This window comes from Entelurus aequoreus, linkage group LG24 (genome assembly GCF_033978785.1).
Source record: "Entelurus aequoreus isolate RoL-2023_Sb linkage group LG24, RoL_Eaeq_v1.1, whole genome shotgun sequence".
NCBI classification, from domain to species: domain Eukaryota; kingdom Metazoa; phylum Chordata; class Actinopteri; order Syngnathiformes; family Syngnathidae; genus Entelurus; species Entelurus aequoreus.
The window spans coordinates 659408-685201 of NC_084754.1; the positions used below are offsets into that span (position 1 = coordinate 659408).

The 25794-nt window shown below is 39.3% G+C and overlaps 1 protein-coding gene across 2 annotated transcripts; it reads left to right on the forward strand.

The window, feature by feature from the left end:
- The first annotated feature begins 2989 nt into the window (after positions 1 to 2989).
- LOC133641887 (sulfide:quinone oxidoreductase, mitochondrial-like) lies at positions 2990 to 25475 on the forward strand. 2 transcript variants are annotated; one of them, XM_062035988.1, is made up of 10 exons: positions 2990 to 3137; positions 4242 to 4433; positions 8962 to 9132; positions 9236 to 9289; positions 14288 to 14482; positions 17779 to 17988; positions 20045 to 20228; positions 24084 to 24151; positions 24641 to 24819; positions 24914 to 25475. In XM_062035988.1, the coding sequence occupies exons 1-10, from the start codon at positions 3030 to 3032 to the stop codon at positions 24969 to 24971; spliced, it is 1419 nt and encodes a 472-aa protein (XP_061891972.1). In that variant the 5' UTR covers positions 2990 to 3029; the 3' UTR covers positions 24972 to 25475. The 2 variants fall into 2 exon arrangements, with proteins under 2 accessions (XP_061891972.1, XP_061891973.1); XM_062035989.1 differs by lacking the exons at positions 8962 to 9132; positions 9236 to 9289.
- The last annotated feature ends 319 nt before the right edge of the window (positions 25476 to 25794 follow it).

Here is a 25794-nt window from a genome sequence, read left to right on the forward strand (position 1 = left end):
TGGTGTTCAGCGTTTTCCCGCTCAAATGAGCAGGCTGTTGAAAATAGGAATCGGGGGATAACTTTTCACAAGTAAGATTTAACATTAACGTACTATTGGTTGTATTTTGTGAAAAGAATATTACCACAGAGTTGAAGGAGCAAAGATCTTCAATAGTACTGAATATATATATATATATATATATATATATATATATATATATATATATACATTTTCTACCGCTTATTCCCTTATATATATATATATATATATATATATATATATATATATATATATATATATATATATATATATATATATATATATATATACTATATATATATATATATATATATATATATATTTATATATATATATAGTATATACTGTAGTTCTCTGCAAACCTATGGTGGCATCATGCCTTCAGTGTGCATATTGTATATAGTTCTCTGCAAACCTAATAAATGCTCTATTTTGTCTTCATTATTTTGGTCAGAATGCCTCATTTGTATGTGAAAATCACAAATAAATCTTCTGGGGGAGGATGACGCCCCTACAGGGGTTTGCTTTACAAACTTTCAGCCCCGCCTAAAACAAAATTCACCAGCCGCCACTGATTATGATGCATTCTCATTTTAGGCAAAGTATAAGATAATACTTTCTTAACAGTATAATTGTAACCAGGAATAAGTCTTCAAGTAACAATATTACAATAACATTGTTGGGTAAGACATAATTTTGTTTTATTCTGAATCCAGTGAAACAGATTGGTGGTTTTAGCTGATATAAAGACTTTCAGGTGATTATATATGTTGAAGTATTTGGCAGACGTTTTTATCCAAAGCGACATACATCAAAAATACATATATAACAATGACTGTAAACATGATCATTTAAGGGAAGAATGTAATACAAAATATCAATACAAAGTGTCAAAACAGAATAAACTCTCTGCTGCTGCAGCAACAGAGATACAGTCTATAAGATATATAGATATCTAATGTATTCATACATTGTTTATGTAGCATGTATATATAACCTAATCATATTGTTTCTTCAACTTAAAAATAGCTGACCGTTTTTTCCCCTTCTCTGGGATTATATTCCCAGTTTTGATCTCGGACATCTGGTCACTTATAGCATATCATAGGTAATCAAAAAGGTCAACCAACGAACGAGATTTCTCTACAGAATTTCCTCTCTGGTCAACAAAAGCACCTTGAGGATTCTGGCGGGAACTCTCATTCAACCCTTTTTCCATTACGCATGCACCTCCTGGTACCCTAGCACCTCCAAAACCCTCAAATCTAGACTCCAAACATCTCAGAACAAGCTAGTCAGGTTACTTCTAGACCTCCACCCCAGATCCCACCTCACTCCTACCCACTTCTCCAAAGTGGGCTGGCTCAAGGTGGAGGACAGAGTTAAACAACTTGCACTGAGCCTAGTCTATAAAATCCACTACACCTCCCTGATACCGAAGTACATGTCAAACTACTTCCTTAACGTAAATGACCGCCATAACCACAACACCAGGGGGAGCTCCACTAACCACGTTAAACCCAGATTCCGAACTAACAAAGGTCTTAACTCATTCTCTTTCTATGCCACATCAATGTGGAATGCGCTCCCAACAGGTATAAAAGAAAGGGCATCTCTATCCTCCTTCAAAACCGCAATAAAAGTTCACCTCCAGGCAGCTACAACCCTAAACTAACACCCTCCCCGGATTGCTAATAATCAAATGCAGATACTTTTTCTTATGCCTTCTGATCTCTCTCTCTCTCTCTCTCTCTCTCTCTCTCTCTCTCTCTCTCTCTCTCTCTCACTCTCTCTCTCTCTATGTCCACTACTTGATGTCCATATCCTACCCCCCCCTCCACACCCCTGATTGTAAATAATGTAAATAATTCAATGTGATTATCTTGTGTGATGACTGTATTATGATGATAGTATATATGATAGTATATATCTGTATCATGAATCAATTTAAGTGGACCCCGACTTAAACAAGTTGAAAAACTTATTGGGGTGTTACCATTTAGTGGTCAATTGTACGGAATATGTACTTCACTGTGCAACCTACTAATAAAAGTCTCAATCAATCAATGTCGCATCTGTGTGATCAGGTTTTGTTGAAGTTATGTTCTACTTGGTTTTGGACTCTTTTTAGTTCCTGCTTTTCATTCCCTTGTCTTGTTTCCATGGTTACCCATTAGTTTCACCTGTTCCACGTTTGGACTCATTGTGCACTCTTGTTTGTCACCATAGCAACCCATTAGTTTTCACCTGTCCTCACGACTCACGCACCTGTCTTTAATCATGTCTGTGTTATTTAAGTCCATTGTTTTCCTGTTGTTCGTCCTGGCGTCGTCACACATTCAGCACTCTGCTTCATGTTGTGTCACAGTTCTCGTTGTCAAGTAAGTTTGTGTTTATTGTTCATAGTTTTTGTGCCCACGTGCATGTCTTTTGTTTCATAGCCAAGTTTGTTACCTCCTCTGTGAGCGCCTTTTGTTTATTTCTTTTTTTATTGTTAAATAAACATGTATTTAAATTCATGCCTCACACGCGCCAATTTTCCTTTGCACCACGGGAGAACAAACCACGCCACAGACCCAGTCCTGACAGTAACAAAAAAAACACAATAATAGTGTAGGATCAATACAGAAAATAATGAAGATAATAAAAAAGGAATAAAACTACAAAAAAGATGGCAGATACATTTGACAAGTTAAAAGTAGGAATGTCTAAGTCTATCAAATACATGAACCTTTTTTCATACTATGGTCTATATATATATATTTTTTTAATTGTTTTTTCATGGTAAAAAAAATACATATGACAAGTTAAAAGTAGCTTTATTGACGTTTGAGAATGTGTGCTGCCGGATCTCCGCCACCAGATGGAGCCCGCGGGCTCAACGTTGAGACCCGCCCACATTGAGGGAAAATAAGCCCCTCCTCGATCTGCGGGCTGCAGCCAGGGGCACTTGGGGCAGGTCGCTGGTTTTACTTCTGATTGGTCCACAGCTTGAGTGGGCGTGACCAATGGGGGTCATGTCTTGCAGGAAAATCAAGTTGGTTTTGGGCGCCTCTCTCCACCTGTCACCACCGCTACATCGTTATATCTCCGAAGTACCTGCTTTTCCTGTAAAGGTGAGGGTATCACAAACATCGATGAATGTATCGTTGTTTAACAACGTGTGTGTAATAATGTGCACGCACGGTTATTTTAGCTAACGACCGGAGCGTGTTAACACGCCGAACTGACAAAAAAGCCAATATTAAAGAATACATGTAGGGTGTAGTAGTTCTGGTTTATTTATAATTATTACCTCTTTGTTGTGTGCCCAACTTGTCACTTATTAGTTAGTGCATTCTATATTTAATAATAAGCTTATTGTCTTTTTCTTCCTTTTATTCCCGCTCTTACTTCCATCACTTCCCGTGTCCAACACACAACATGTGTCCCCCGCCCTTAGGTTCCCCCTACAATGGTTCCGGCATTGTCCTGTGTTTTGAGTAACCAATACATGACACTCTTGTCTCCCCAAAAGACCTAAAAACTAGGGATGTCCGATAATGGATTTTTGCCGATATTGTCCAACTCTTTAATGACCGATATCAATCGATACCGATATCAACCGATACCGATATATACAGTCATGGAATTAACACATTATTATGCCTAATTTGGACAACCAGGTATGGTGAAGATAAGGTCCTTTTTTTTAAAAATTAACAAAATAAAATAAGATAAATAATTTAAAAAAATTTCTTGAATAAAAAAGAAAGTAAAACAATATAAAAACAGTTACATAGAAACTGGTAATTAATGAAAATGAGTAAAATGAAGTGTTAAAGGTTAGTACTATTAGTGGAGCAGCAGCACGCACAATCATGTGTGCTTACGGACTGTATCCCTTGCAGACTGTATTGATATATATTGATATATAATGTAGGAAGCAGAATATTAATAACAGAAAGAAACAACCCTTTTGTGTGAATGAGTGTAAATGGGGGAGGGAGGTTTTTTGGGTTGGTGCACTAATTGTAAGTGTATCTTGTGTTTTTTATGTTGATTTAATAAAAAATAAAAAAAACGATACCGATAATTTCCGATATTACATTTTAAAGCATTTATCGACATCTCTACTAAAAACATAAACTCGCACGTGATCACCAACATACAAACACATTGCGTTGAAGACTAAAACATTATCCATTTGAAACATGTTTGTGTCCTTGTTTGTTTCCCAGCAACACATGATGGCCGCCCTGTGTCGCTCCGCGGGCTTTGGCGCCTGTCGTCTACACACAAGCTGTCGTGCTTCTGCCAAGCAACATTACAAAATGCTGGTGCTCGGAGGAGGAAGTGGGGGCATAGCAATGAGCGCACGCATGAAGATGATGCTGGGTGCTGATAAAGTGGCTGTTGTGGAGCCCAGTGAGGTAAGTCACCGCTCTGATGAGGTGAGGTTGGTTACATTTGATTATCCATCCACAATATTGCCGAGCACATTGTCACAGATACAAGACAGCCCGTTGCAGAAGTAAACAGTGGATATTAATCAAGGTAAGCACAGGTTATGAAATGCCATAACGTGGTGTTTTATCATACAAGTTTAATTTGTTCTGAGATGGAGCTCGTATCGCAGATCAATGTACACAATTGCAATGAATTCAAATGCTGTTATTCCTTTCTGGGGCCCCCCAGAACACCACATTTTTAACATGTGACATGCTTTTAAATAAGAAAAATGAACTTTTAGATCCATACTTGCCAACCTTGAGACCTCCAATATCGGGAGGTGGGGGGGTTTATTTACAGCTAGAATTCACCAACTCGAGTATTTCATATATATATATATATATATATATATATATATATATATATATATATATATATATATATATATATATATATATATATTTTATTTACATAGAAAAAAAAATACTTGAATTTCAGTGAATTCTAGCTATATATATATATATATATATATTTTTAAAAATTTTATTTACATAGAAAGGAAAAAAAATACTTGAATTTCAGTGTTCCAGTGGCTATCCATTAGATGGCAGTATTGTCCTGTTTAACTTCTCCGTTCATGATGAGTATATCATTTCGGCCGCCATGTCTGTAATTTCCTCGTTCTTCTGCTTCGTCTCCTTGTTGTGTGCGCAGTTGTGCACTCTATAAAAGCCCTAGATGTTATGTCTTTGGGCAGGCAAGCTGTTTATATTGTGGGAAAGCGGACGTGAGAACAGGCTGTCCCCACTCAGTCTCAGGTCCGCATTGAGCTGGAGGGGGCGTGGCCTCCAGCTCCGGCTGAATGTCGGGAGAAAATCTCTGCCGGGAGGTTGTCGGGAGAGGCGCTGAATATCGGGATTCTCCCGCTAAAAACGGGTTGGGTTGGCAAGTATGTTTAGATCACTAATTTAACATAACAAGACAGTATGAAATACTATGAACAACTACAGTAGTTTTGAAGTAATGTAATAATGAACACCATTTACAGATTCAGAAGTACTTTAATAATCCTTGAGGGGAAATTGAAATTTTCAGCACAATCCCATTCAAGATCAGACAAACATTACAGGGAGACAGAAAAAGGATCGCCAACTTCCGGCGCCCCTTACAAAAAAAAAAGGTGAGAAACCGTTAAACGTTGAGGAGGCGGCGGGGAGAGAATACAAAAATATTCAGTCAAAGGCTGGACTCTAGGGAGGGGTGTCCAGACAGAGGCCAAGGAAAAAGACCTCATAGCCATAGCACACATAAACACGTTACATAGAATCAACAAAACTTGCAACAGAGGAATGGGAGTTGGAGCCACAGAGGCCGGCTGCTGCTGTATAAGCACTAGTCAGCCATCCATCGCCCCTAAGGGGAATCGAGCTGGTGAAGGCGTGGGGTGGGGGTAATGTGTGTGCATATGCCCATTGTCCAGGGTGTAGTGTTGTTGTGTCTTACCTTGGAGAGAGGACTTGGTAGATTGGCCGTGCCAGCAACTTGAGGGTTCCAGGTTCAATCCCCGCTTCCGCCATCTTAGCCACTGCCGTTGTGTCCTTGGGCAAGACACTTTACCCACCTGCTCCCAGTGCCACCCACACTGCTTTAAATGGAACTTAGATATTGGCTTTCACCATGTAAAGCGCTTTGAGTCACGAGAGAAAAAGCGCTATATAAATATAATTAGCTTCACTTCTATTGTATCTCCTGCAACTACTTCTTTGTCAACCACACTATTATTAGCTTTGCATATTTTAATGGATTCATGTCCTTGTGTTTAAAATATAGAGGTCCTATTATGCAGAACCAATTGTCTTACCTGTCAGCACCTGTTTCATGGAGCTGGGATCCCCATAAGTCTGGAAAATATTCAATTTAACCATGGCAGAGATATTAATAAAACAATCTTGCCTCTTTCCAAACTTGCTCCAAACGAGATCTTGAGACATTAGTGAGATCTCCAAGTTTAGAGGATATCTTTATATATGGTAAAAGTTTGCACAAAGAGCTTTGCAGGAATCCGCCATTTAAATAGTCTATGTGACCTCCCCAAAAAGTTGTGGCAATGTTTAACATGACTAAAATATGGTAAATATTACATGTTGTTTTGAATGTGCCTGTTACTACATGACATGTAAACCTGCAGCATGTATATAAAATACAGCTCCACCTACAGTATATCTCCAACAATTTTTGCTATTTTGACGTTTATCGGTATCAGCCTTTCTTTCTTTTTTTTTTTACAACATAACTAAATCACTAGATACAATATATACACATATGATACCAGTATTAGGTTTAAAATAAAAATAGTTGTGAAGTAGATAGTATAACCCACTTGTAGGCGAGGCATCAGCCCTTTTCTTTTGCCCTGCATGCAAAAAGAGCCACTTTTGCCCATATTTTTGTTTTTAATTCATAAAAAATTAAAAAAATACTCTTATTGTCAATTTTCCCTAAATATGTTGTGATATATAACCGGACATTTATTTGAGTTCTTGTACGAATTCTTCTCCGATCTGTTCAGCTGCCATAGAGAAGCCGCGCAGTCACAGAGAGAACATGCAAGCGCCACACAGAAAGACTTCGAGCCAAAGAATCGAACCCAGGACCGTTTTTTATTTTTTTTAAGTCCCATGTTTACAACAAGTTTGCCAGGACATTTCCCATATTTTGAAATGTAAATGTTGATGCTCCTCTGACCTGCAGCATTAAACATACACTAGCGTTCAAAAGTTTGGGGTCACATGTAAATGTCCTTATTTTTGAAGGAAAAGCACTGCACTTTTCAATGAAGATAACTTTAAACTAGTCTTAACTTGAAAGAAATACACTCTATACATTGCTAATGTGCTAAATGACTATTCTAGCTGCAAATGTCTGCTTTTTGGTGCAATATCTACATAGGTGTATAGAGGCCCATTTCCAGCAACTATCACTCCAGTGTTCTAATGGTACAATGTGTTTGCTCATTGGCTCAGAAGGCTAATTGATGATTAGAAAACCCTTGTGCAATCATGTTCACACATCTGAAAACACTTTAGCTCGTTACAGAAGCTACAAAACTCACCTTCCTTTGAGCAGATTGACTTTCTGGAGCATCACATTTGTGGGCTCAATTAAACGCTCAAAATGGCCAGAAAAAGAGAACTTTCATCTGAAACTCCACAGTCTATTCTTCTTCTTAGAAATGAAGGCTCGAACACTAAATTGTTTGGGTGACCCCAAACTTTTGAACGGTAGTGTATATGATAGTGTTTGTAAAATCCAAATTATTATTATCATTTGCTCTGAATAAAATACTGGTCCGGCGTTTCCTTTCAAAATGTTTGAAAAACATTTTTTTATACGAGTCAAGTTTAGGGAATCTTTACTGCAAATAAATATTGGCTCCAAATATCGGTTATCGGCTTCCTTGACTACTAACATTCTGTATCGGCCGGTTTTTAATACAAAACATTGTTGGAGGTTTTTAGTTTAGTTGAGTCTTTATTTGAAGGGACAATGTACAGAAACATGAAGCTCAAAGACAGATATGTTCTGTACCAGATTGTAGCTAAATAGCTCATTTCCATCTGCAGTCCCTGGCTACCTAAATTAAAGGGATACAAAAATCATGCAATAGAATTATGACAATAAGATCATACACAAGTATTAAGAAAAAAGTCATAAAATGCCCTTTCATGGACACATACTTAATATACAATACAAGCACACCTCATTTACATCATCACACAAAGACAATACATGCTTTTTTCCACATCTGTCATCATTTGTAGATGTTTTTAAGAGGGCTTTATAGCTGTTATTTTCTCTGGCGCTCAATCTTCCCTCCCGTTCCCTTGTCTCTCCTGCTTTTGCTCCTTTATCTCGTCACATAGCAACTTTTTTGCTCTGCTCTCGAAAATATAAGCCATAGAATTGATCAATTGTTCCCCTTTAAGAGCTGCGGGTTGCTGACCGCTGGTCTCGTGCATGACTTGTATCACCACTCATAATACACCCTATTTTATATTGTTTGTGAAAGTCTGTGTGTGACTGTCTCTCGCTGTCGTGCGGGTTCCATGGACCACCAAGGACTGACATTGCTGCGAGCAGGTTTGACTTTCTTTATTTTTCAATAAAGCTGCGTCTTCCGTCGGGTCGCTTTTCAGCCTTCCGCGTCGGTGTCTTCCTTTGGCTCTCCGTCTCTTGCGCTCAGCATCCACTTCTTCCTCTCCAACTCTTTCCGCCCCGTTGTTCTCTGCTGCTGTCCTTTTACACATTGCGAGGAGATTAGATGATTGTGCCCAGGTGGGCGATCAACGCACCTTATCTTGTTTACGGCGTAGATCCCGGCACGCCCCGCCTCGCCGCTGGCCCGCCGGCCACGCCTCCTTGCCGCCATCTTGGAGTGGGCTCTGCCTCGATGTCGGTCTGTCGGCCACGCCTCCCCACACTGTGCCATCATACTGTTTTTCCTTTCAGATGCACTACTATCAGCCTCTTTGGACTCTAGCGGGTGCTGGTGCTAAAACCCTTGCTTCATCCGGAAGGCCCACATCAAGTGTTATGCCCTCTGGCGTGAAGTGGGTGAAGTCTAAAGTTCAGGAAATAAACCCGGACACAAACACTGTCCGCACTGATGACGGCACCGAAGTATGTTTGCTTTCTGCTGCCTGACCACATGTGTGTTTTATAGCAACAAAGATGGATAACAATGTGTCGTACGTTGTCCTAAAATTGAATGATCTCGTCACAGATCTCCTATGAGTATCTGATTGTGGCACTTGGCTTGCAGCTCCATTTTGAAAAGGTGAGGAAGTGCTCTGTTTGCAAAACTTCTACTCCATTATATACAAAAGCAGTGAAGTTGTCACGTTGTGTACATCGTAAATAAAAACACAATACAATAATTTGCAAATCCTTTTCAACTTATATTCAATTGAATAGACTACAAAGACAAGATATTTCATGTTCACACTGAGAAACTTAATTGTTTTTTGCAAATAATCATTAACTTACAATTTAATGTCAGCAACACATTGCAAAAATGTTGTAACAGGCATTTTTACCACTGTGTTACATGGCCTTTCCTTTTAACAACACTCAGTAAAGGTTTGGGAACTGAGGAGACACATTTTTTAAGCTTTTCAGGTGGAATTCTTTCCCATTCTTGCTTGATGTACAGCTTAAGTTGTTCAACAGTCCGGGGGTCTCCCTTCTGCTATTTTAGGCTTCATAATACGCCACACATTTTCAATGGGAGACAGGTCTGGACTACAGGCAGGCCAGTCTAGTACCCGCACTCTTTTACTACCAAGCCACGCTGTTGTAAGACGTGCAGAATGTGGCTTGGCATTGTCTTGCTGAAATAAGCAGGGGCGTCCATGATAACGTTGCTTGGATGGCAACATATGTTGCTCCAAAAGCTGTATGTACCTTTCAGCATTAATGGTGCCTTCACAGATGTGTAAGTTACCCATGCCTTGGGCACAAATACACCCCCATACCATCAACTTTGCGCATAGAAATGGTTATTTTCCTCTTTAGTCCGGAGGACACGACGATGTCCAGTTTCCAAAAACAATTTGAAATGTGGACTTATCAGACCGCAGAACACTTTTCCACTTTGCATCAGTCCATATTAGATGAGCTCGGGCCCAGCGAAGCCGGCGGCTTTTCTGGGTGTTGTTGATAAATGGCTTCCGCTTTGTATAGTAGAGTTTTAAGTTGCACTTACAGATGTAGCGACAAACTGTAGTTACTGACAGTGGTTTTATGAAGTTTTCCTGAGCCCATATTCTTTACACACTGATGTCGGTTTTTGATGCAGTACTGCCTGAGGGATCGAAGGTCACGGGCATTCAATGTTGGTTTTCGGCCTTTCTCTAGATTCTCTGAACCTTTTGATGTTATTACGGACCATAGATGGTGAAATCCCTAAATTCCCTGCAATAGCTCGTTGAGAAATGTTCTTAAACTGTTCGACAATTTGCTCACCCATTTTGCTGACCCTCGCCCCATCCTTGTTTGTGAATGACTGAGCATTTCATGGAAGCTGCTTTTATACCCAATCATGGCACCCACCTGTTCCCAATTAGCCTGTTCACCTGTGGGATGTTCCAAATAAGTGTTTGATGAGCATTCCTCAACTTTATCACTCTTTTTTAACAAAGTTTACCAGTTCAAACTTTAAATATCTTGTCTTTGCAGTCTATTCAATTGATTATAGGTTGAAAAGGATTTGCAAATCATTGTATTCTGTTTTTATTTACCATTTACACAACGTGACAACTTCACTGCTTTTGGCTTTTGTAGAACTGAATGATAAATTGATTGTATCGATTACCTCAAGTTTTGATTTGCAAAATCAAAACATTTCCGCCCTCCCCCTAATTTTCTTAGTAGAGAAGACCATAACACAAGATGGTTACTGCTAAAGTGAAAGAGAGCGCCAAGTTTGTTCCAAGATTCTCATCAGTAGTTTGGATTTGCGGCAACAGATGTAGAACAAGTAACTGCACTTTGCAAATTTTATTTAAAGCCTGGTCCAGGAAAAGACAGTGGCACAGACCTGGGCATTCTGCGGCCCGCGGGCCACATCCGGCCCTGTGTGCGTCCATGTCCGGCCCGTGTGAGGCCAATCATAAATTACAAAATAAGTTTAAAAAAGTATCTATGTCGTGCGCGCAATACAACGGTGCTGCTTTTGTTTTGAAAATCGTTATTTGTATTACTTCCGTGTGGACATGTGTGTGATTGTGAGTGAATGTGAACAGCTGCAATCACAAATTACAAAATAAAGTTGAAAAAACATCTATGTCGTGCGTGCAATACAACTGTGCTGCTTTTATTTTGAAAAGTATTATTTATGTCCGTGTGTAACCTGCGAGTGAAGGTGCACAGCGACAAGTGATGCACGGTTTACACCCGAGACGCTAAAAAGAGAAAAGTTGATGAGGAATGGCGTGTTTTCAACAAGACATGGACTGCCAAGCAACGTTCCCTCTAAGGTGCGTGCCTGCGCAATTGCGCACTGCTCAAGCGTCTGCTGCGCGCAGCAAATATATGTCAAATCAAATCCCATCTGAATTCTGAACAAAATAAACACATTTATTCTATGTAATTTTGCAATGCAACTTTGAGTGACAGTGACAACAAGCGGCCCTAATGGTGTTCGTCAACACCGTTCAATTGAACACCGTTCAATTATTGTAACGTCTATCGAGATGCTTCGAGGACAGGAATTATATCCATCACTTTATTGAGCAAAACTGTTTATATTCGGACATAACCACACCAAAAACATAAGTAAAACACTCCTAGCTCGAAAAACTAGTCATTTTCTGCCGTACAAACCAGGCCAAAAGCAACTTGTCATCTGTCACCAACACGCATAGCACTAAACCACTGGTGCGTTTATGGCCACGCAAAAAGTCGGACAACTCAAACACCACACAAAGTTACACTATGACTCCTCAGTCATACGTGTGCTTATTTTACTGTCATTTATTATTAATGTTAATTTATTTATATTAGTCATGGAATGCTGTTACACACACTATGTTGAAGTATTACTATTATTATTAATTATTATTATCATTATTATTATTTATCCTACGGTATATATCAAAAATAATATTGAGCAAAATTGAATTGAAATATTGTCGATGCTCGGGTTGCTCATGCGGCCCCTGGTAAAAATGAATTGCCCACCCCTGCAGTAGCACAACAAACTTATTCCAGCATCTGAAACAGCCTTCCAGCCGAGTGGGGAAATGCAACTTTTTACAAGGCAAACAACACACTAAAAAGCAGCTTACTATGTTGGAATCATTACCTCAAGGTACCATTTATGATAAGAAAGGTCATAAATGAGAGCGATCACTAAAATGTGGTGTCCAGATATACAGTGGAAAAGCCTGGTTGGTCCACTTACTGGAACTTTAGACCCCAGGTGGTGCTGTTCATCTGTTCAACAAAGTTGATGTGTATTTCTGGTCCTGTCATCCTCGTCCGGACAGAAGGGTGACAAGGCAGTGTGGCTGGATCAATAGAGACGTCGGAGACGCTTTACTGAACTAAAAGTTGCTTTATTACAAGCGAGCGTCATTATACAGGATTGCAGTTCCTGGAGGAGGTCAGGTCAAAAATGAGGCACTCCTCCTTTGGAGAAGCCAAACCATCAGTTTTATATTCCTACCTCCTGTCTTGTGTGTGTGCAAGGACAGGAGAGCCCATCTTGACCATGAAGGTGATGCAAAAACAACAGATATAACTTAGATGTTGTCATTAGGCTAAACATTTAGTCTCTTCTCACAGATAGGGCCATCACCTTTGCATACCAAAGTCCAATTTTATTGCCTTTTCTTCCACGAGAACTAATTCAATCCACACACAAATGTCCAACTAAGGGACCCTATTTAATTATGTGCTCAAACTAAAATACTACTACTTATTTAAACTGATGGTTCGCTTTCTCCGAGATGAATATACCGTAATTTCCGGACTATAAGCCGCTACTTTTCCCCCTCGTTCTGGTCCCTGCGGCTTATACAAGGGTGCGGCTTATATACGGCCTGTTCTTCTCCGACACCGACGAAGAGGATTTGGGTGGTTTTAGTACGCAGGAGGAAGACGATGACACAATGATTAAAGACTGACTTTTCATATACCGGTAGGCTGGTTATTTTGATAACGTACAGGCGAGCACTTTGTATTACTTTGCACCGTTGTATTATTTGTACTCTGCACGAATGCTGTTCGCCATGTCAAAGATGTGAAAGTTTGATTGAATGATTGAAAGATTTATACCGTATTTCCTTGAATAGCCGCCGGGGCGCTAATTAATTTAAAACCTCTTCTCACTCCTGCGTTTACCAAAAGCATGCGGGATTGGCAAGCATGCGCTAATTATTTTAAAACCTCTTCTCACTCCAGCGCTTACCTTATCATGAAAATCACATTTAATTAAAAAAACGTTATTATGGTCTTACCTTTAGGTATAAATGAGTCCATGCACAGCTCCTATAAAAGTCTTCCTTATCTTTCTTCAGTTTTAAAAGTCTCTCTGTCTCGATGGAGATCTTCCTTTAAGTATTACCTCCTGCTTCGATTGTAAGTCCAGTTTAGAAAACTGTTTTATTTTAGATATGTAATCCTCCATGGTAAAAGTGCAAGCAAACAATGGCTGCTCACTCTTGCTGCATGTTGTCTTCTTCTGCAGCACCGGTCTTCTGCAGTATAGCAGTCGCAAGAAGGATCACTTGCGCCCTCTACCACCAGGAGGCGGAAGTCATTTAATGACTCATATTTGACCCGGCGGAAGTGCCAAGCATGCGCTAATTATTTTGCGAAACGAGTTTGACCCGGCTGTAATTCTAGGCAGGCGAATACTATATTCCATGCGGCAATTCAAGGAAATACGGTAGTTAATAAATGGGACGCTTTGCGTTCCCAAACAGTCATCTCTGTCCCGACAATCCCCTCCGTGGTAGCAGGAACCCCTATATACTACGCTAATTACACATCAAAACCCTGCGGCTTATAGTCGGGTGCGGCTTATATATGGAGCAATCTGTATTTATCCCCCGAAATTTAGCTGGTGCGGCTTATAGTCAGGTGCGGCTTATAGTCCGGAAATTACGGTAAACATTCACCAAATGCAAAACATAATGAGTTAATTCACTTCATCGAAAAAAATCGTAAATGTAATTTTTTCCCAGATTTTATTTTTCAGCCGTATCACCCAGGCCGACCGTTACCTTTTTAAGTGACTGAACTTTTTTTTTTTGTATCTCCCATCTAAAAGATTAAAGGGCTTCCTGAAGGTTTTGACCATCCAAAGATTGGCTCCAACTATTCTGTTGAAACGGTGGAGAAAACCTGGGCAGCGCTGCAGAACTTTAAAGAGGGCAACGCTGTGTTTTCATTCCCAGACACTCCAGTGAAATGTCCCGGAGCTCCACAGAAGATCATGTACCTCTCAGATGCTTTCCTTCGAAAGGTGAGTCGTTTTTCTCTTTGGACGTTCGACGACGTTCTCCCTGAGAACTTTGGTTTTCTCCCGCATATCAAAGCATGCGGGTTAGGTCAATTCAGTGGTTTTCAATTATTTTCTATCGTGACCCCCTATGGGAGCTAATTATTTCCCCCCCCCCCCCCCCCTGTTTTATCTGTGCAAAACACAGAGACTTGCGTTCTGCATATAATCACCTTATTACCAATATCAAGTTGTTTATGAACTTCATTTGTAACATTTCAACCATTCTGCTCATACCCTTTATTCATTGAATTGGAAATTCCACGACATATTGAATTTGCAAACATCTAAAATGATGCACAGAGCAAACTACAATCTGCTACCCAAGAATAAAAAGAGGAGAAATATAATCTTAGAGAAAAATGTTATTTAAAACATTTGTATGCACGTACAACACTTAAGACATATCAGTATGTGGAATTAAATGATGGAATGGATTGAGCAAAGAAATGTACTAATATGATCCACTTCAAGAAACTCTTCAAAGTACAAAGAAGAAGAACCATGATAAACATTCTGAATTTATTGCATACATCCATTCATTTTCTAGATAATCTCATTTATCTCATCATATAAAATATAATTTACTTCACTAATTTTATTTATTTATTTTATTGTTACTACTTATGGAGTATATTGTGAATAAATTGAGGACAGGAAGTGAATAAAAGTTTTAGCAACTGCTATGTAAAGGAAAAGGGGTAGGATTACAGTATTTTTCGGAGTATAAATCGCTCCGGAGTATAAATCGCACCGGCCGAAAATGCATAATAAAGAAGGAAAAAAACATATATAAGTCGCACTGGAGTATAAGTCGCATTTTTGGGGGGAAATGTATTTGATAAAAGCCAACAGCAAGAATAGACATTTGAAAGGCAATTTAAAATGTCTAAAGAATAGTGAACAACAGGCTGAATAAGTGTACGTTATATGAGGCATAAATAACCAACTGCTATGTTAACGTAACATATTATGGTAAGAGTCATTCAAATAACTATAACAGGGGTGCTCACACTTTTTCTGCAGGCGAGCTACTTTTCAATTGATCAAGTCGCGGGGATCTACCTCATTCATATATATCATTTATATTTACTTATTTATGAAATATATGTTTTTGTTAACAATTTAAAGGTGTTTAATGATAATGCAAGCATGTTTAACACATATAGTTAATATTGTTAATAAATTAAAGGTGTTTAATGATAATACAAGAATGTTTAATACATATAGTTAATATTATTAACAAGTTAAAGGTGTTTAAAGATAATGCAAGCATGTTTAACACATAGTTAATATTGTTAAGTTAAGGTGTTTAAAGATAATACAAGCATGTTTAACACATATAGTTAATATTGTTAACAAGTTAAAGGTGTTTAAAGATAATACAAGCATGTTTAAGACATATAGTTAATATTGTTAACAAGTTAGAAGTGTTTAATGATAATGCAAGCATGTTTAACACATAGTTAATATTGTTAACAAGTTAAAGGTGTTTAAAGATAATACAAGCATGTTTAACACATATAGTTAATATTGTTAACAAGTTAAAGGTGTTTAAAGATAATACAAGCATGTTTAACACATATAGTTAATATTGTTAACAAGTTAAAGGTGTTTAAAGATAATACAAGCATGTTTAACACATATAGTTAATATTGTTAACAAGTGAAAGGTGTTTAAAGATAATACAAGCATGTTTAACACATATAGTTAATATTGTTAAGTTAAAGGTGTTTAAAGATAATACAAGCATGTTTAACACATATAGTTAATATTGTTAACAAGTTAAAGGTGTTTAAAGATAATACAAGCATGTTTAACACATATAGTTAATATTGTTAACAAGTTAGAGGTGTTTAATGATAATGCAAGCATGTTTAACACATAGTTAATATTGTTAACAAGTTAAAGGTGTTTAAAGATAATACAAGCATGTTTAACACATAGTTAATATTGTTAACAAGTTAAAGGTGTTTAAAGATAATACAAGCATGTTTAACACATAGTTAATATTGTTAACAAGTTAAAGGTGTTTAAAGATAATACAAGCATGTTTAACACATATAGTTAATATTGTTAACAAGTTAAAGGTGTTTAAAGATAATACAAGCATGTTTAACACATATAGTTAATATTGTTAACAAGTTAAAGGTGTTTAAAGATAATGCAAGCATGTTTAACACATATAGATTCCTTTCTTTCATGAAGACAAGAATATAAGTTGGTGTATTACCTGATTGTGATGACTTGCATTGATAGAATCAGACAGTAGTGATGATAACGTCCACATTTTCAAATGGAGGAGAAAAAAAGTCCTCCTTTCTGTCCAACACCGCATGAAAGTGGTTGCTTTTTGCCATCTTATTTGTCCAGCTTCCATACTCCTTTGTATACACTTTACAAGAAATACATTGGCGGCAAACTCCGTAGCTTGCTAGCTTGTGCACGCCAGCTTTCTGAGACTCTTAGCGCAGGCAGGATAAAGCCGAGCTTTTATTGTGAAGGCAGGAACTGTGCAGTCGGTCTTTGGAGTTTTGAAGACAGGCACGGCGCCAGAGTCTGTGGAAATAAAAAGAGTTTCTCGCCTTCCTGTCAGTCATTTTTTCTTAATAATGATCTGGCAGCAGCCAGCGTCATCTCACAAGACCCTCGGGTGCTGTGTATGTCAATCAAGTGACGAAAGTGATGTCATAGTGAAGATTTATGATCACTCATTTTTAGGACTATTTTTTTAATGCCTGGCTGGCGAACGACTGACACACCCTCCGTGATCGACGTAATGAGCACCCCTGAACTATAACATATAGAACATGCTATACGTTTACCAAACAATCTGTCACTCCTAATCGCTAAATCCCATGAAATCTTATATGTCTAGTCTCTAACGTGAAAGAGCTAAATAATATTATTGGATATTTTACGCTAATGTGTTCATCATTTCACACATAAGTCGCTCCCGAGTATAAGTCGCATCCCCGGGCCAAACTGAAAAAAAACTGTGACTTATAGTCCAAAAAATACGGTAAATAAGCTCTGCTTCTTCCTACTCCTTTTCGAACATGTTGGATAGCGAAACTGGAAATTGTGATGTATCATGTTGTATGCATGCATGCTCCAAATAAACACAAACTCAACTCAACCTTAATTCAAGTTAATGCCACATGTCTCCCTAAGTCAGCTGCTAAAGGCTCCAGATTAATGAATGATTAAACGTGTCGGTGTCTAAATGTTTATTTTTCTCGTATGTGTTTGATCTGAAGACAGGAAAGAGGGCGAGGGCCAATATTATTTACAACACATCCCTGCCAGTGCTGTTTGTAGTCAAGAAATATGCTGACGCACTCTGGGACATCGTCAAGGAACGTGACATAAAAGTGAACCTGAGGCAGAACCTGATTGAAGTCAGGGCAGACAAGCAAGAAGCCGTGTTTGAAAATCTTGACAAACCGGGCGAGACGACTGTGTTGCAGGTAACTCTTATGTGAGCTTGTGTATGCTTTTCACATCATCTGATCAGTACTCTTGCAACGCTTCCTGTGCTTAAAACATGTCTGAACCCTTTTTTAAAGGGGACCTATGATGATGCTAATCTACATTTTACACACTTGTGTTCTAAAAAGCAGTATAGCAGATGATCCAACTTTGTACTGGCCGAAATTGGGGAAAAACCCAGTCCGGCCTAAAAATTGTGGACAAAAAAACCACAGTATTTATTTTGTAGACATCCAAGCAGACACCAGCCACAGTTTTGGCACAGGAGAGCAGAGCGACACAACAGCACTCCAGATATACTGGATTGCTTCCCCCAGCAGCAAGTGGCCACTTTCAGCAGCCCAGTGATAAGACAACACTGCCAAATCACATGAAGACCCTGCAAAGGTCGTCACAAAAGACATTTTATAATATTTACTTTATTTAAAACTTTATAATTCTTCATTTTAGATAATTTGTTGAAAGGACTAGTTCGGGGGTCGGCAACCCGCGGCTCTAGAGCCGCATGCGGCTCTTTAGCGCCGCCCTAGTGGCTCTCTGGAGATTTTTCAAAAATGTATGAAGAATGGAAAAAGATGAGGGGAAAAAATGTATTTTTTTGTTTTAGTATGGTTTGTGTAGGAGGACAAACATGACACAAACCTCCCTAATTGTTATAAATCACACTGTTTATATTAAATATGCTTCACTCATTCGAGTATTTGGCGAGCGCCGTTTTTTCGTACTTATTTTGGCGGTCCTTGAACTCACCGTATAGTTTGTTTACATGTATAAATTTCTCCGACTTTCTAGGACGTGTTTTATGCCACTTCTTCTGTCTCATTTTGTCCACCAAACTTTTAACGTTGTGCATGAATGCACAAAGGTGAGTTTTGTTGATGTTATTGACTTGTGTGGAGTGCTAATCAGACATATTTAGTCACTGCATGACTGCAAGCTAATCGATGCTAACATGCTATTTAGGCTAGCGATATGTACATATTGCATCATTATGCCTCATTTGTAGCTATATTTGAGCTCATTTAGTTTCCTTTAAGTCCTCTTAATTAAAGTTATATCTCATGACACATGTAATATGGCTTTTAATTTTTTGCGGCTCCAGACAGATTTTTTTTTGTATTTTTGGTCCAATATGGCTCTTTCAACATTTTGGGTTGCCGACCCCTGGACTAGTTGGTACAATCCCTGGGGACTCTGCATGGCAGGGGCGTCCTCCTCCCTGAGCCAGGCTTGCACCTGACCACGTACCTAAGTGAGGCTAGGTGACACTGCTGGGAGGCTTTTCCACCATTGGGACACATCTTTAGAAAAAAGTGCCTCGTTCTCGTGAAGCCTTATTGTCAGTAGTTGTTTGGTACAAAGACCGTGAACGATAGCAAGAAAATGTTACTCAGTCTACCCCAGGGCAGCTGTGGCTACGAAAGTAGCTTACCACCACCAGGTGTGAATGAATGATGGGTTTTTAACATGTAAAGCGACTTTGGGTACTTAGAAAAGCGCTATATAAATCCCAGTTATTATTATTATTATTATTATTACTAATCTTTTTTTGTTTCCTAACCCTTTTTTTATATGATTGCTAGAGGGGGCACCAATTTCTCGCTCCTGGTGGGGAGGCTTTTAACTCAAAGTTTTGCTCGCAATTCAGAGCCCGGAAAGCCGAGAGACTACTATCTTTGTTTGCTCAACAAAGAAAATATGAAGCCATAAGCTATGAAAATGAACAAAGTTAGAGGACTTATGCATGGATCAGGTTTTTGTTTACACCGTGGAGAAACTGCAGTTTCAAAACCTCATGTAGCAAATATAAAAAAGGCTTTTTCCACTACTGTTTATAATATTTTTTTTGTAATTAAGATATTTCTATTACATTTGGGATCTTTTATCAGTGTGGTATTGAAAAGGTATCAAGTATCAAATATGTTTTCCAAGTATCGGTATCAAGTTGACAGTTGAAGTATTATGACAATCCTAACACCAACACATGACCGAGATATTCCACCAAGTAACTGTTCTCCTTGGGCTCTTCTTCAGTACGATATGCTCCATGTCACTCCACCCATGGGACCCAACTCCGTAGTTAAAGGCAGCCCACTGGCAGACGAGGCTGGCTGGCTGGATGTGGACAAAGAAAACCTTCAACATAAGAAGTACCCTAATGTGTTTGGGATTGGAGACTGCACCAATTTGCCCACTCCCAAAACGGCTGCTGCTGTTGGTAAGTAGTCTTTATCATTACCTTGGCTAGATACGATGGACGATGGGGACATACAGGATCTTTTTAATGATATTGCTGGAAATTAAATTGCCTCTTCTGAAACATCTGTAAGACATCAAGACACTACAAAGGTAAATGTTCTGATGGTGTCTGCGCCACGTAAGGCAAAATGTGTATTGTGTATATATTGTCATTACTGGTCGGCAGACTTATTTGAATTGTACACACATTTAAGATTGAAACTCTGTTTATTTGTTTAAAATGGATTAGTTGCTGCTTTGGTAGCAATTAGTCGTCTTGGGGTCGATCACACAATGTACTGTATACCCCTCAAACTACTGGAGGACTTCGTATTTCCTAATGATCGTAGGAGATTTGTGGTATGTTATGCCGTTACAAGGGTCACCCAAAATGAACAGGTCCTATGAGAGGGACCAGACAAAGTAGAATTCAAAAGACCCCTAATGATATTACAATGTAAGACCAGGTTTTCCCTTGCCTAGTACAGGCCACTGAAGCATCCTTCTGGAGCCATGCAGGTATTTCTGGGTATTTTTTTCTAATTTCCGCTGCTTCTCTGACTGCTCAATATTAAAGGCCTACTGAAAGCCACTACTAGCGACCACGCAGTATGATAGTTTATACATCAATGATGAAATCTTAACATTGCAACACATGCCAATACGGCCGGGTTAACTTCTAAAGTGCCATTTTACATTTCCCGCTAAACTTCCGCTTGAAAACGTTGCGGTATGATGACGTATGCGCGTGACGTAGTCAGTTAAACGGAAGTATTGGTACCCCGTAGAATCCTATACAAAAAGCTCTGTTTTCATTTCATAATTCCACAGTATTCTGGACATCTGTGTTGTGAATCTTTTGCAATTTGTTTAATGAACAATGAAGGCTGCAAAGAAGAAAGTTGTAGGTGGGATCGGTGTATTAGTGGCGGCGGCGGACTACAGCAACACAACCGGAGGACTTTGTTGGAGAGCAGACGCGCTAGCCGGTGACCTCACCTTGACTTCCTACGTCTCCGGGCCGCCAACCGCATCTGTGATCGGGTGAAGTCCTTCGTCGCACCGTCGATCGCTGGAACGCAGGTGAGCACGGGTGTTGATGACCAGATGAAGGCTGGCTGGCGTAGGTGGAGAGCTAATGTTTTTAGCATAACTCTGTGAGGTCCGGTTGCTAAGTTAGCTTCATTGGCGTCGTTAGCACAGCATTGTTAAGCTTCGCCAGGCTGGAAAGCATTAACCGTGTATTTACATGTCCATGGTTTAATAGTATTGTTGATTTTCTATCTATCCTTCCAGTCAGGGGTTTATTTCTTTTGTTTCTATCTGCAGTTAAAGCACGATGCTATCACGTTAGCTTGTAGCTAAAGTGTTTCACCGATGTATTGTCGTGGAGATAAAAGTCACTGTGAATGTCCATTTCGCGTTCTCGACTCTCATTTTCAAGAGGATATAGTATCCCAGGTGGTTTAAAATACAAATCCGTGATCCACAATAGAAAAAGGAGAGAGTGTGGAATCCAATGAGCCAGCTTGTACCTAAGTTACGGTCAGAGCAAAAAAAGATATGTCTTGAACTGCACTCTAACGTTCCTCATCCACGAATCTTTCATCCTCGCTCAAATTAATGGGGAAATTGTCGCTTTCTCGGTCCGAATCGCTCTCACTTCTGGCCGCCATCACTGTAAACAATAGGGAACTTTGTGGAAATGTTCAGCTGACTACGTCACGTTCCTTCCGGTAGGGGCAAGGCTTTTTTTTGTCAGACACCAAAAGTTGCGATCTTTATCGTCGTTTTTCTCTACTAAATCCTTTCAGCAAAAATATGGCAATGTAGCGAAATTATCAAGTATGACACATAGAATAGATCTGCTATCCCCGTTTAAATAAAAACATTCATTTCAGTAGGCCTTTAATTATAATAGGAAACTTCAGCCACGGGGAGAGTGTGGGTCGATGGAGAAGTATTAAAAGAATATCTTTCACTATGACATTTGTCACTTGATTGACATGAGTGGTAACTGAGGGTCTTTTAGGATGCCCGTTGATGTGGTGGTGGTGAAGTAAAAAAGGGAAACTCTGTAGTCAGATTTTATTGCAACACAGCCTCTCTCTCCACACAACACACCTGCAATCAAGAGTCCAAATAGCAACTGCACAGACAGTCTTCACAAAAATGGCTGCTACATCCTCCTTGCGATACCAAATTAAGGGTCTCAGAAATCTAGTTTCCTTACATAAGCCAGCAAGCCATCGAGTTTCCCTCTAATTTATTTCTTATAAAGGGTCTAAAAATGACTTTGGGAGCTGTACAAAAGTAAGAAGCAAAAAAACCTACAACACCAATGTCATGTTTGAAGTTGTGGAACTTATCAGCAACTACCAGAGGAGTAGACTCGAGTCATGCGACTTAGACTCCAGTCAGAATCAAGTCGCAATTTTGATGACTTTGGACTCGACTTGACACTATCATCCAAGACTTGCAAATCGACTTGGACTTTGAGATCACTGATTCAGGTCTTGGCTATGATTTTTACTGTACAACTTCATAAGACTTGAGAGAGAAGGTGAGGGAGTTCAACAAATCTGTCCTCGGATATATTATATAACATTTATTTGGAAGACAAAGTCCACATCCATCCATTTATCCCGTTCAGGGTAGCGGGGGGTGCTGGAGCCTATCTCAGCTGCATTCAGGCGGAAGGCGGGGTACACCCTGGACAAGTCGCCACCTCATCACAGGGCCAACACAGATAGACAGACAACATTCACACACTAGGGACCATTTAGTGTTGCCAATCAACCTATCCCCAGGTGCATGTCTTTGGAGGTGGGAGGGGCCTATCCCCAGGTGCATGTCTTTGGAGGTGGGAGGGGTCTATCCCCAGATGCATGTCTTTGGAGGTGGGAGGAAGCCGGAGTACCCGGAGGGAACCCACGCAGTCACAGGGAAAACATGCAAACTCCACACGCACCGTGCTGCCCCAGAGGAGTAGATTCGAGTCATGCGACTTGGACTCCAGTCAGAATCAAGTCGCAATTTTGATGACTTTGGACTCGACTTGACACTATCATCCAAGACTTGCAAATCGACTTGGACTTTGAGATCACTGATTCAGGTCTTGGCTATGATTTTTACTGTACAACTTCATAAGACTTGAGAGAGAAGGTGAGTTAGTTCAACAAATCTGTCCTCGGATATATTACCGTATTTTCGGACTATAAGTCGTTCCGGAGTATAAGTCGCACCGGCCGAAAATGCATAATAAAGAAGGAAAAAAACATATATACGTCGCACTGGAGTATAAGTCACATTTTTGGGGGAAATGTATTTGATGAAAGCCAACAGCAAGAATAGACATTTGAAAGGCAATTTAAAATGTCTAAAGAATAGTGAACAACAGGCTGAATAAGTGTACGTTATATGAGGCATAAATAACCAACTGCTATGTTAACCTCACATATTATGGTAAGAGTCATTCAAATAACTATAACATATAGAACATGCTATACGTTTACCAAACAATCTGTCACTCCTAATCGCTAAATCCCATGAAATCTTATACGTCTAGTCTCTTACGTCAATGACATCAATAATATTATTGGATATTTTACGCTAATGTATTCATCATTTCACACATAAGTTGCTCCTGACTATAAGTCGCACCCCCGGCCAAACTATGAAAAAAACTGCCAATTATAGTCCGAAAAATTTTTGGCCGGTGCGACTTATACTCCGAAAAATACGGTATTTCTTCTCCTGGGAATATCATTTGTTGTCATTTCGAACATAATGCGCATTTCAATAAGAGTAAGGCAGCATTTGTTTTTTGTTTCAGCTGCACAGTCTGCTGTTCTACACAGAAGCATTGAAAAGATATTGAAAAATGAGAAACCTGATAAAAAGGTAAAGCAAATACGCTGCGGAACAACATCAAGGTTTATCTATCTGTACAGCTTAATTTCAAAATAACCTCTGCAAGTTATTATCAAAATACAGTCCAGGCCAAAAGTTTGGACACACCTTCTCATTCAATCTTTGTTTCCATGACTATTTACATTGTAGATTGTCACATCAAAACTATGAATGAACACGTGGAGTTATGTACTTAACACAAAAAGGTGAAATAAGATGTTTTATATTGTAGTTTCTTCAAAATAGCCACCCTTTGCTCTGATTACTGCTTTGCACACTCTTGGCATTCTCTCCATGAGCTTCAAGAGGTAGTCACATGTAATGGTTTTCACTTCACAGGTGTGCCTTATCAGGGTTGATTAGTGGAATGTATTGCTTTACCAATGGGGTTGGGACCATCATCGTGTTGTGAATGAGAAGGTGTGTCCAAACTTTTGGCCTGTACTGTACATTAAGGCTAACATGTTGTTTCCTTAATAGTATGTTGGCTACACTTCCTGTCCGCTGCTTACCAGCTACAACACCGTCGTCCTGGCAGAGTTTGACTACAACCTTCAGCCACTGGAGACATTCCCCATTAACCAAGCCAAGGAAAGGAGACTCATGTACTACATGAAAGCTGATGTGATGCCTCACCTCTACTGGCTTGGGCTCCTCAAGTATGTGCACTCCATGACACCTCTACCATTCTCTCCAACTATGTGATGCCGAGTTACTACCTTCTGCATTGTTCTTCCTGTGTGTCGTGTTTAGGGGCTTATGGGGCGGACCAGAACCCTACAGGAAACTTCTGCATCTTGGAATGAAATAAATAAAAAGGCATTTCCCTTCAGAGACTGAGAATTTATGTAAGATGTTGCTTTAATATTACTGGATAGAACATTATATCGTTGAATCATATCTACAAATCGGCAACTCAAAGTAAACTGGCAAGTGCGTGGCTCATTAGTATCTCTCAAATACAGGTGTCCTCAAAATGTTTCATAGCACATTATTCATTATTAATTTGTCAAACATAGGTACTTCTTGTGTATCTTCTATGAAATTGTTGCTATGCACAGTATGTGTAAGAGCCATATACACTTTGTGTCATGTTCATGACGTCACTAATGGGTTGGCTCAAGGCCAAGTTCAAGTTTACTTGGGGAGGGTCTTGGATCTCGCTCAGGTGTTGTTGAGTGGAGGCGCAACAGGTTTTTTTTTACTGTGCCGGGTTATTATTTGTTTGCTGCCGTTTATTTTCCGTTTTATTACAAAGTTAGTTTTATTTACGTGACTGTCTGACGGATGTTAATAAACATTTTTGTTAAACATGGCCATAATTCTGGACATCGATTATTAGCTGGCTCCACACGTCTAAACTAGCTTAATTTATATTCTGCAACCAGTAGCAGTAACAGTTTAGGACATTACCGCTACAATAAACATGAAAACTGAAAAAAATAAAGCGATACAAACATACTTATTGCCTCTGTACATAGTTGACTACTATGACATACAAAATGTAACTGTAATGTCCCAAAATGTCCAGCAGAGGGAGACCTCCGTCTGCCTGAATGACTTGAACACGTATCTAATTCGACAATTCTATTCAACCTATCGGCACTATTACACTTTTTGTATCATGTCTGACA

Excerpts from the sequence above, each read along its gene's own strand:
- LOC133641887 (XM_062035988.1), top strand. The coding sequence starts at position 3,030 with ATGGGGGTCATGTCTTGCAGGAAAATCAAGTTGGTTTTGGGCGCCTCT. Across the intron at positions 3,138-4,241 it reads TACCTGCTTTTCCTGTAAAG|CAACACATGATGGCCGCCCT; the intron begins GTGAGGGTATCA and ends TTTGTTTCCCAG. Across the intron at positions 9,133-9,235 it reads GCACTGATGACGGCACCGAA|ATCTCCTATGAGTATCTGAT; the intron begins GTATGTTTGCTT and ends ATCTCGTCACAG.